We start from the raw sequence: 12602 nt of genomic DNA on the forward strand, positions 1-12602 counted from the left end.
AGAAAAAGGAAAAAAAAGAAAAATTAAAAAAAAGAAAAAGGAAAAAAATATTTTGTGTGTCCATATAGTGGTACAGTTATATTATAAACAACAATGTTAACTTATCAATATAGAACTATGAAATTATATCTAGTTTTGTATTTTTTTTAAATGTCAAATTTTGCGCACACATGTAAACAAAATACACATGAACATGTCACTCTGTAATTATCCACCTGACCTACAATTTTTTTTTTTTTTTTTTTCTGCACATAATATAGCTAGCTTTATTTGTTCATAAAAAAAGTTGTAACCCATTTTATGATATGAATATAGATATGTAAGCATCTCTCTCTCTTTTATTTTACTTTATTTTATTTTTTTGCGGTTACGAGGTTTTTTCTATTTGGAAAGTACATAATTAAAAGTAACATATTTCTATATCGTTATGCTCACATTGATGTATTTTTTTCTTTTTTTGCTCACCTCTTCATTGTTGTGTGTAGTTAAGAAAGTAAACAGAATAGGTATTTCCTCTTTTTTTCCAACGTTGTGCACAAATAATTGGCCTCATAATTGTAATTAAATACACCTCACTTGTGTACAAAGCTGTAGAAGATGGATACTCACTGATAATTAAACTGTCAATGAAAAGGGGGGCTCAAGGTTCTTATAAAAAAATGTACTTACGTGAATGAATTAAAAAACTTGCCCTTTCTTTTTACTACTAGAAGAGTAAAATTAGAAAACCTTAAAATATTATCCTATTTCTCTGCTTCATAAAATACATTCCCCAATGGGAGTAAACAATAGCAACAAGGAAATAAAATACTAAACGTTTTTGGACGACACATGTAGCACTTCTAATTGCATGACGTATTTTTAGAAGGACTACTTTTTATCGGGGTAAAGTACGAAATAGTATTTTGTTCTATTTTATTTATCTATCTATATATTTATCTCTCTCTCTCTCTCTCTATATATATATATATATATATATATATATTTATTTATTTATTTATTTATTTATTTATTTATTTATTTACCTATTCATTATTTTAATTTTTTTTTTCAAGTAACTCTTGTACCATTTTTCTCAAAAGAAGTTCCCTTACAACATGATCTACATTTGAAAGAGCATTTTTTTAACTCCAAGTTGCAATGAAAAATTGTAACAGGGAAATCAAGTTAATTTACAGAACACTGAGCGATAAGTTCTTTGTCATCAACAAACCTGTAAATTGGACGCTAACTAGAAAAAAAAACAAACAAAAGGAAGAGGAGGGAAAAAATGTCAAGTGCTCATCTGTGCTAAGTGTAAATAATGAGATAAAACCACCGGATGGACAAATGAATTGGGAATGTGCTAAAGAAAAAAGTAACATCCATGAGAAAAAAAAATTTCTTCTCACATTAAAGAACCTAAGTGTCGCTGAAAAAAATGCCTTTCTCTTTACCAATTCTCCCTTATATCTTTACAACGACTTTAAATTTAACATTGGTGGAACCGCCTCTGATCAGAATGACGAGAAAAATAAATTCATAGAAAAATATTACGTAGAATCTGTGCTGAAATGTGAAACAAATGAGGATATATATTATCCGTACAAGTTGCCTATATACATGAGTGGGTTGGTTATATGTTGTCGAGATTTGTTTATTTATAATAAATTTTTAAAAATGATTAAAGAAAATAAGTTAATACGAAAATACAGATGCTTAATAAATGACCCATTCGTGTTTGTTGAAAATAATAAAGTGACCGTCTTTCGAGAAAATGGGTATAACTATGGGGATCATATGAACAGTTTTTTCGTGAGTGAAAAAAACGTCACAGATTCTAGCACACATTTATTAATGAATAATAAAAAAAATGAAATTGGAAATAAAAAATTTATACTATTTTTAAAGTCCTTACAAGCACAAAAGGAAGCAACTGATATGTTCCCATTTCATAATTTTTTTTCAGATAATACATATTCTACCACTTATTGTCGCCATTTGGTACATTTAGGAATCGATAAATGGAAAGCAAAGATAAACAACCATCTGGAGTCTGAAAAAAACAATCGCAGGAATGATAAATCTAGAAGGGTATTCTACCAAAAAGGTCGAAATATGACCCGTGGAATACCCCCTGTCGATTGTGACTATTTCATTTCTGCACCTTTAAAAAGAAATCCACCCATAAAAAGCTTGAACCATTTTTTATCCAATTTTCTTCATAACAATGATATTGTGACAAATGCAAATGGAGAATATGAAGTTTGTTTGGACACCACAGTTGAAGAGTGTGATGATATGGAATCAGAATTGAATCATGTTGCTAGTGGCACAGAGGAAGAGGGGGAACATATTGAAAATGATCGACGTGTGAACAAAAAAAAAAATGATAGGAAGAGTTCTTCTTCACAAAAGGAAGAATCAAAAAATGGAAATAATATTTATAACATCCATTGGGAAAATGCACACATGTCAAAAAATGGAAAGGTAAAATTCCCCGCATCTCTTTTTTTTAACGAAGGGAATTTCTACACGATTGACAAAGAAATTACAAAAAATTCTGTATCTATATCCATGATTTACAAAGTTGAAAATTATGGAGAGTACGTAAAAAAACATAAAAATACATTATTTAAAAGAGAACAAAATATAAATTCTTATGTTAACAATTTTTATAACATTTATATAATAGAATTTGTCCTTTTGGATAATCCCAAACCTGATTTGATCAGGTTTTTTTTTAGCGAATTAAACACTCCTATAATTAATGACAATTTATTTGATAAAAAATCTTTTAAAAAAGACATAATTAATGAAACAATTTTACAAATGATAGAAAAGGAACAAACATATTCTTCACCATCTACATTTTACTCACAATTTGATATTACTAGGCATTCTTATGATAAAAAGTGTCAAGTAAATGTGAATAATTTACAACCAAACACATATGGAACACAAGAAGCTGATAAGAAATATAAGGAATATTTACGTAAATCTCATGATCCACAAGTTAATGCCTTTACCATACCCAGTGATTATGCTTCATCACGAGGCTTGGCACATAAGGAAGAAAAGATAAAATTAAATAATTATTTTATACATCAGACATGCACAAGTAGTATGCACAGTGAAATGGGGAATTACTATGAACAGAACACTAGGGAAAAAATAAAATCTAAAAATGAGAATATGAATCTTTGCCTCGAGTTATTTCAGTTGCAATTTTTGGACCCACTCAATGGGGATTACGTAAACATAGAAAATTCCCTGCCTACTACTTGGATTTAATTTTTTTTTTTTTTTTTTTTTTTTTTTTTTTTTACGTTTCCCGATGATTGAGTTCCTGTTATTTTTTTTTTCTTCTTTTTTTATGGCACAATTTACTACTTTATTATCGTCGTCATCTGGAATATTTAGGAACTATTACAGCTAAGCCAGAAATTAGCTTTTAAAAAATAAATTCTTCACTGGAAAAAAAAAAAAAAGAGAAGGTAAATTTTTTTTTTTTTTTTTTTTTTTTTTTTTTCTTCACATAGGGTGGAAAAAGGGGTACAATTTTTTTATTGTACTTTTTCTCTCCTTTTGTTTTGTACATATATAACCATGCCACAGTTGTGTTTAGTTTATATCACATATTATTTCATATTTTAGTGGTTATAGAATTTTTTTTTTCCCATTTTTGTCAAATATATATGCCAACTTAAGGGTTAACCACAAATTCGTGTTATCCTAATTTGTTGAATTGATAAAAATAGGGCAAAGATATTGTAGCCTTATTTTTCAAGAAAAAAATTAATCAATTTTTTAAAATTCATTGCTTATTCGAAACTAAAGAATATGCTGATGCTGAGTTTGTTTTTATCATCACTTACTTAAGTTTTATGTTGTGTTTCACTTCTTTTTGCATACATTATTACTCTCTACTTTTAAAAGGAGAAAAGGTAAATGCAAAGTGGGATAATACTACAGAAAGGAAGGTAGAGAAACGAGAAGGAAACTAAGAGGGAAAACACGAGCCCCATTAAACATTGCACCTTAGGCCATATTTCTCCACTTTGTATTTCTACCAACTGGAATAATTGACACCCCAAAGTTTTAGCAAAAAGGCATAAAAAAAGACGTTATTGAATACACTTATGCTTCTTTTACACGGTGGAGAAAGCAAATTCCAACGCGAGGGAGACAAGTGCAGTGCATTTACAATTCCCATTTTATGAAGCACAATGATGAAAATTACAAAAGAAAGAAAAAAATACAGAATTAACAATCCATATGATGAAGAGCAAAAAATAGCCATTAAAGCACAAGTGGAGGAATGGAAAAAACAAAACAAAATTGAACAAAAGGAACAACTCATAAGTGAGAAACGGGATGGATACAAAACAACCAATGCTGCTGAGAGATTTATGGAAATTTATAAAAAGCATTTAGAAAAGAGTGAAGAAATTGAGAAATATAAAAAAGAGAATGAACATATTGAAGAATCAAAAAAGAAAACTGGTAGTAGGAAAAAGAAAAAAAAATTAAATTTTAAATTGAAGAAAAACAATCTTATGGCAAAATTGGTAAAAAATAAGGCTATAATTAAGACAGGTAGAACACACTTACCATTATCGAAGCAGAAGCATGAAAAAAAAAAAAAATTATCTACTGGGATAATGAATAAACAGGTGAAGGTTGTTACTGATACATATCCCACACCAGTTCTTGAAAAAATATTAAATGAGAATAATGTGAAGGGTAAAGATGGCGAGGAAAGGAGAGCCAAAAATGTGCTTCAAAATGGAGAAGTAAATGGAGGCAAAAATGGGACCCCTAATAATCATCATAATAGAAAAAGAAAAGAAGACGTATTGAATCAGTATGATAATATAATGAATACATGCGGGTTTATCCAAAACCCACTAGAATTTGCGAAAAACATTATTGAAAATCAGCAAAAGCAGATCCAAAAGAGGAAAAACAAAGCAACAAAAATGAAGTAAGCATAAACAAACACAAGATAAAAACAAGGGTAAAAAGAAGACTTCATTTATTAAAACATTGTCATCCATCCATTCATCCATGTGTGAACATTTATATACTATGGCAGAAAAAAGTTCCGCTTTTCCCCTCAAAAAATAGTGCACTAAGCTGTATATCAGTCAAGTGGATGAATCCACATTATCTACATTTTTATGTTGAAAAAATTTAACACTTATCTATTTTATCCATTTATTTATTTTATTTTATTTTTTTTTTGTGAAATGAGGCGTATATGAATTTAGTGTCTATTTAGACCCACTGCCCCTAGATAGGATTTTTATACATTAACTGAAACATCCATTTATGTATCTGTACATTTACTATTTTATCAACATATCCATTCAAATGTTAACCCATCTACTACTCGAATGTGTATCAGTACAAACATATAATTATGTATTCTTGCATAATGATACATGGTCGCAGAAAATGCTTAACAACGTTTTTTTTTTTTTTTTTTGTTCTTTTACATATGTACGCTTCTTTTTGTTTGATATTTTTTTATTTTTACAAAATATATATTTTTTTTAAATAAATTTAAAATGTAAATTTTCTTTTATTTCCCCCTCACGTCTTTTAATGGCATTTTGAGAATACAGAAAAAAAAAAAAAAAAAAAATGCTAAAAAAAAAAGTTACCACTACATATATCTATCAGCCGATATCGGTTTTCCCTACCTACCAGCTAGCCAAAACACAAGAGTGGAATGAACCTAAAGGGGAAGTGACAAAGGAAAAAAAAACATTACTTGAATTGGTGTACACCTCTTTCAGCGTGTGTTCTTTTTTCATTTCTCCTAGTCCCATCATATGTACACTGTTCCCATAGGAGTATAGATTTTTGCTATCATGAAGAAAAATATCCCATATTTATAACTATACATATATATATAAATGTACATATGCATGCATCCCAGTTGCATTCATTCATCCTTTTATGTGCTTCTTCGAGCTTTGTGCTGAATTTTTATTTTTAAATTTATTTTGTATATAATTATGCATAATTTTTTGTAATTCTATATTTTCCTTTAATCCGGGTTGCGCCTTTAAAATATTCTCATCAATTTCTAATTCCTGTCTCCATTCTCTTGGTACTTCAACTCGTTTATAATTTTTTAAAACTTCAGGTAATTTATAATTTCCTTTTTCTCTTTTTAAAACATCTTCTCTTGCTTTTTCTAAAATTTTCTTCTCTTCAAGTAGTTGTTCCAAATATTCGGGTCTGTCTATGTATTCAAGATCGAAAAAATTCACGGGCAAATTATTGTCCACAGCTATTTGCGCTTTTTTAGCTAGCTCGTAATCAAATTCCACCATGGCATTTACATTCTCTTGAGTCAGTGTTGCTCTGGGTCTTGTAATCAGCTTCATTTCAAGTAGTTGTGAAACAGCCATAACTCCTACAAAAGGGGTGTTGGGGAGAATTACATGTAAGGGAAAAATAAAATTATAATGTATTAATTGTTCATAAAAAAAATAATGAAATGATAAAAATAGAAATGAGTTGCTCTTAAGTACACCCCCTCCTCATATAGGAAAAAGATTAAAGAAATCATTTCAAAATAGTTGGCACGAATTGATCGTCCTCTGCTGTTTTTTTAAAATATAATAATATCAAACGTGAACAATTCTTGGGAAGGGGATGCATCCAAATAAATTTTATTTTAACGATTGATATTATTGTACACGAGCTAATGTCTTAAGCGTTATGCTACTTTAACGGTTGTGTAATTCTATGGGTGATATATTTTTTTGAAAAAAATTACCCTAGACCATATTTTACAATTCTTTTTTTCCTACCTGGATGCGAAATAAAGGTTGTTTTATTTTGACGCACTCCGAAGGATACCAAAACGTCACAAACTTTATTTGATAGTTTTTTCGTACTTTTATAAATCATTTTTTTTTTTTTTTTTCCCTTCGGAATGCAATTATCTGTAGGTGTGTTCCTTATTGGTTCTTTTCTATTGATACATTCCTACTCTTGTGCAACAAAAGTTGACAAAAACGGAAAATCCTTCGCTATCTCAGTTGCAGATAAAATGAATGCACTCTCATATGAAGGTCTTCTAATGTAATCTTCTATAAAATGCGTAAGTATTCTTGACTTGGTAATTTTAGTGTTAGTTCTGAAAAAATGTATCCTTCACTTAAAGTAAAAATGTGCAGACATAATATATGTAACTTGAAGTGTGGGAAAAAAAAAAGAAGAAAAATGGAATAAACATTGGAAATAATATGTATATCATATTATACATAAAATGAATTTACAATATTTTCCCGATTTGCATCCCTTTCTTTTTTTTTTTAGTTTAAAAAAAATAAAATAAAGAATGAAGAGTGCGAAATCGGCAAGTGAAACAATTTAAAGAAGCTTCTCTCTTGCAATTTAAATATATTATCCCTATGTAATTATTCGATTTACGAACTTGGGGAAAAAAAAAAAAAAAAAAAAAAAAAAAGTTTATTTACATGAAGATACAAATAATATGGATTTAAAGGTGTAAAAAATTGAACGGTAAAGATGTTAAATTCGAATTGTTATAAGTTACAATAAGGAAATTTTTTTTTTTTTTTTTTTTTTACTTAATTTCACTTTATTTCGCTTTATTTTATTTTAATTTTTTTGTCAATTCGGTATAAAGAGTAGCCCATGGAAAGGCCTTTACATGTGTAAAAAATTCCACTTCACATATATATAAATACATTCACGTGTAGTTTGTGTAATTTTTCAAAATTTTCGCATCCATCATGTTTCATCATTTTCACAAAAGGCACAAAAACTGGCATATCACAAATCCAACAAGGCTACAATTTTAAGTGGTACTTATGTGTATAAACACCTTGGGCTCTTTGCTACCACAATGCCTATATGGCTAATTTTCACAAACCATTTCTAAGGGCCAAGACCCTCTACTTTTTTTCAACAAAATTTGTATCAGCATGCACGTTTAGTGTCTATCTTGTTCTTTCTCGTCACACGCAAATGTAAATATATGGATGGGTGTCTTAATAGCCTTTATTATACTTTTCTTTCGACACCCTCTGTTTGGTTTTATGGAAAAAGAGGAAACTACCATATGTATATACACCATGTATGCATTTGTATCAGCTACATATAGTTATATATATTTGTATATTCTTGGCTTAGTATGTTTATACATTCAAATTTAAAAGCTCTTATTTTTTATTTTTTTTTATTACTTAATTTTTTTTTTTTTTTTTTCTCATGAATATGTTGCTCAGGAATTTTTTAATTTATGATGAATAAAAAATAAGAACCTTTTTTGCATATTCTACAAAAACGTAACGTTAATTATTTTATTTTTTTTTTTTTTTTTGTATCTGTTACAACTTAAGTGCTTTGATAAAAACAGATTTCATAAAAAAAGGAATCTAGAACCATTTTTTATTCTGTTATTTCATTTTAGTGGTATAATTAGGGGGTCTCTATACTATCTGGCGAATTCGTCTATTTTTTCATCTTTTGTGTCAATTTTTTTTTTTTTTTTTTTTTTTTCAGTGTATTAATATGTATCATTTTTTGTGCACGTATGACATATGTACATAATGTTGTCAGAAAAAAGAAAAAAAAAATTGATCTAATTAATTGTTTATAGTGCAAGGTGATATTAGGTAAACTTATGGATTACTTTCCCCTGATCAGTATTTTCTACAATCGGTTATTTATTCTAAGTTATGCTCCAAAAAAATGTATATATAACCGAAATTAATTGATAATTTTTTTTTTTTTTTTTTTTTTTCACTTTTGCTATGTTTTTTTTTTTTTCCCTTATATTGCCCCCATCAACCCCATTCCCTGGTTTTCTGCTTCACATTTTCAATATATATGCTTTCCCCATGGAAAAAGCATTCAGAATGAATAGTGGAACTAGCGGAATATTGTTAATAAAAAATATAGAAGAGAAATCGTTAGAATGCAGAGAAGGCAACGAAATTCTTGTTCTAAAGTTGTGTGATTTGTGTAACTGTATTTATCCTATATATAAGAAAATATTTGGCGATGGGATTATAGCAGATATGTTAATAAAAGACTTGAAAAATTCCTCAAGCAAAGTTCAAAAGGCCGTAGAGAAAATTCCTGAAGAAAGTAAATATGTTTCAACAATGTATTCACACAATTTAAAAAAGTATCAAAATTTGCAAAAATTAAAAAGCGACAAAGATAATGGAATAGTGAATTTCCTATGGATGAAAAGAGCAATCGAATTTATTGTAATTTTTCTCGAAAAGTGCTATGTGACAAATAGTACATCCAAATTAAATGTGTGTGCGATGGACACGTATGATCAAGTCTTAAAAAATTATCATGGTTATGCAACAGGGAAAATTGTTAAATTGGCACTTAAATTGTCACCATCTCGGGAAGTTTTAACAGAAAGACTTGAATTAGGATCTGATGAACAAGCAAAAGATCACTTGCAGAAGTGTCTTTCTATAATAAAATTGTTGATAAGTGACATTTCGAAAACAATAGAACAAAATGATTGTAATTTTACTGACAAAGTTTAAAAAAAAAAAAAAAAAAAAAAAAATAGAATAAAAATAAACATACGAATGTTTAATTTTTACAGAGCACAACACAATTATTTATTTTTTTTTTATTTCACCTTGTTTAGAAAATTTTCTCTATTATTAATGGAATTTTTTTTTTTTCAGTAGTTACTTAATGCTTTTCCAAAGTAGGGAAGAACAAATAAATTCATGAATAGCAACATTCATATTTATGCCTGTAGTCATTGTGTGTTGTTATGCGTTTGCGCAGCTTATTCTTGCATATACTGTGTACTGTATATATATTTTTTTTTTTTTTTTTTTTTTTGTCTTTTCTTTTTGGTATTTCTCTTTTGGTATTTCTCTTTTGGTATTTCATTTTTGGTATTTCATTTTTGGTATTTCATTTTTGGTATTTCATTTTTGGTATTTCATTTTTGGTATTTCATTTTTTATTTATAACAGTTTGATGAATTAAAGAGACCCTTCTTCCACCCAAACGAATACACATCATTAGTACAATAAATTTGAAGTAAAAATTATGCTGATTGTTCAGAAAAATTATAGCATGAAATATGGGATACTAAAAAAAGGTGTACACATTTTATCATTTATAAAGCGCTTAAGCACATAACACAGTTTTGTTTCTCTACAAAAGGGATTATATTTTTTTTTTTTTTTTTTTTTGCACACTTTGAGAAGGAATGAAACATGTAAAACGTGCTTGTGGTTCTTTAAATGTTGTTACTGCTCATTCACAAATCGACATTTTACCAGTTGATTAAGTTGAATAATAATAATATTTAAATACACACTCATGGATGGTGTGCAAAAATTAGTGTTGTATTTAAGTACTTATCATAAATGTGGCATTATCTACAATGACTTCTGTACCCTTTGCATAAAGAGGTAAAACAAGAAAAAATAAAAATAAAATAAAACACAAATGTGCAAAGGATGAGTAACTCATATGAAAAAAAAAAAAATATATTATCCTCTTGCTCTATTTTCTCTATATTAAAAATGATTTCACTTTAAAACTTTAAGGTTCAAGCACAATCAGAATTTTAACGTATTAATTAATGCCGATCAAATATATTAACATTAATTCAGGAAAAAAAAAAAAAAAAAAAAAAAAAAAAAAACCAAAACCAAAATGGATTAGCAAATTTTCACAGCTTTAAAAAAAAAAAAAAAAACTTTAGTAACCAACAGAATTGAAAAGATAGTTAAAAAAGGAAAAAAAATATATTTATATATATACAATATATATATATATATATGTATATTTATGTACACCTAAGAATGCCAAAAAATGATATACAGAAAATTTTAGAAAGTGGAAGAAAAGATATTTCTTTACAAATCACGTAGCCTTAGCAAAAGAACGAGAAAAAGGGTTTATCCCAAAACATAGTACAAAAAAAAAAAAAAAAAAAAAAAAAATAGCCTATACATTGTTTTATATATGGCAAGAATTTTTAAAATAATGAAATTCACAGGTGACGAATAATTAAAAAGTCCAGATCTAGTTTAGTAAAGAGAGGACAATATCCATAACCCAAATAAAGGTGTAAATAAAATAGGAGAAAAGTACAGAATAACATATTTATATGTACATATATATATATACATACATATTAGCTTTTCCAAAAAAGATGAAATGCTAAGTGTGTTTTAAAAGGTTCATAAAACACGTTCGTGCAAAATGATGGCAAGAAAGGATGATAAAAATGAAGATGATGAATGGGAACTTCATCCATTGTTTCTATCAAAAATTCCAAACAAAAAGGACATAGATAAAAACGAAGCCCTTTCAGCTTTAATAACTTTGATTAATGAAGAAGAGGAAAAAGAAGTGTTTAGCTATGAACCAAGAAGAAAAAATTTAAAAAAAAAAATAACAGAAAAAGGCAATATTATTTATAAAAAAGATAGGAGAAATTTTTATGAACCCTATCATCAGAATAAAAAGGATAATATAAACTATTTTGAAAAATATACCCTCAATAAAAACGCAGATCTTCAAAAAGAAAACGAGGACGATTGTGGGGGCCAAGACGGTGATAATATTATGAATGTTGCAGAACAGGGAGAAGAAGGAGACATTTTAAGTCAAAAGATGAATAACGAAAAGCAAACCTCAGATGAAACCTCCATAGGAGAAGTACTGGTTTGCCTATCGATGATAAATTTGAAACAGTAGTGTATAATTATAGGAGCATTAGTTACGACAATAGTGACTTTGGACCCTACAACTCATCAAATTTTTTTTTTTTTTTTTTTTTAAATCATTTTACCACAAACACACACTTTTAAATTGATTTTTAGTATTTTTGTGCAATTGTACGTTTCTATTATTTTATCATTACAGTTTTTATAACGTTTACAATTTTTATGTGTTTCTTCCACATATTATACATAATATAAGGGACATTTATTCATTTATAAAATCCTTATTTGAAATATAAAACCTCGCATTATTTTAAATACAATTTGATTTTTTGCGTTAGAATTTTTGTGTGAAGAAATAGATAAATGGAAGTACAATCCAATGGTAATTGTTTTGCGTCCCTCCATGGTTTCAAATATTGCCAGACCAAACAGAGGTAGCCTATTTCAAATGTTTTTGATTTTTCTCCTGTTTTTCTTGTCTTTCTCAACCTGTTGAATATTTTCTCCCCTTGCACAATTTTGATATCTGCAGTTTTCAAATAAATAGCGCAATATCTTTTTATGCAAAAACTAATATGAAGGTATCAATTGGAGGGGATTGACCCGAAAAAGAGTTTAGTGGAAGAAAAAAAAAAAAAAAAAAAATGGGTATATACCATGTGTAAGTATACCAGAAAATGTAGGAGACCGGGGAGGACGTAGAAAATGTTTGCAAAATGCATACACAATAAAGTAAGTATTGTCATTGTGCCGATGTGTGCCACACTCATGCACCTGCATGAATGTGAGCAAATATATAAGTTAAAACTTAAACATGGCAAAAACTTATGCATGTGAAAAAAGCATGAATAGGAAAAACGCATAAATAGGAAAGGCCCATAAATAGGAAAAACTTATACAAAA

The 12602-nt window shown here is 28.2% G+C and overlaps 5 protein-coding genes across 5 annotated transcripts; 4 read left to right on the top strand and 1 right to left on the bottom strand.

The window, feature by feature from the left end:
• Positions 1–1140: 1140 nt before the first annotated feature.
• On the top strand, positions 1141–3273 carry PGO_071340 (hypothetical protein, conserved; the record flags this gene model as incomplete). The annotated part of the gene is made up of 1 exon (XM_028687007.1): positions 1141–3273. One exon carries the CDS (start codon positions 1141–1143, stop codon positions 3271–3273), a length of 2133 nt encoding a protein of 710 aa, XP_028542808.1.
• Positions 3274–4208: 935 nt separating this feature from the next.
• On the top strand, positions 4209–4970 carry PGO_071350 (hypothetical protein, conserved; the record flags this gene model as incomplete). The annotated part of the gene is made up of 1 exon (XM_028687008.1): positions 4209–4970. One exon carries the CDS (start codon positions 4209–4211, stop codon positions 4968–4970), a length of 762 nt encoding a protein of 253 aa, XP_028542809.1.
• A 966-nt stretch (positions 4971–5936) lies between these two features.
• On the bottom strand, positions 5937–6909 carry PGO_071360 (hypothetical protein, conserved; the record flags this gene model as incomplete). Its single annotated transcript, XM_028687009.1, has 2 exons — positions 5937–6409; positions 6810–6909. The coding sequence occupies 2 exons, from the start codon at positions 6907–6909 to the stop codon at positions 5937–5939; spliced, it is 573 nt and encodes a 190-aa protein (XP_028542810.1).
• A 1979-nt stretch (positions 6910–8888) lies between these two features.
• On the top strand, positions 8889–9542 carry PGO_071370 (glycolipid transfer protein; the record flags this gene model as incomplete). Its single annotated transcript, XM_028687010.1, has 1 exon — positions 8889–9542. One exon carries the CDS (start codon positions 8889–8891, stop codon positions 9540–9542), a length of 654 nt encoding a protein of 217 aa, XP_028542811.1.
• A 1690-nt stretch (positions 9543–11232) lies between these two features.
• On the top strand, positions 11233–11730 carry PGO_071380 (hypothetical protein, conserved; the record flags this gene model as incomplete). Its single annotated transcript, XM_028687011.1, has 1 exon — positions 11233–11730. One exon carries the CDS (start codon positions 11233–11235, stop codon positions 11728–11730), a length of 498 nt encoding a protein of 165 aa, XP_028542812.1.
• Positions 11731–12602: the final 872 nt, after the last annotated feature.

The sequence above is a fragment of the Plasmodium gonderi genome (genome assembly GCF_002157705.1).
Source record: "Plasmodium gonderi DNA, contig: Chr07, whole genome shotgun sequence".
In the NCBI taxonomy this organism is placed as follows: domain Eukaryota; phylum Apicomplexa; class Aconoidasida; order Haemosporida; family Plasmodiidae; genus Plasmodium; species Plasmodium gonderi.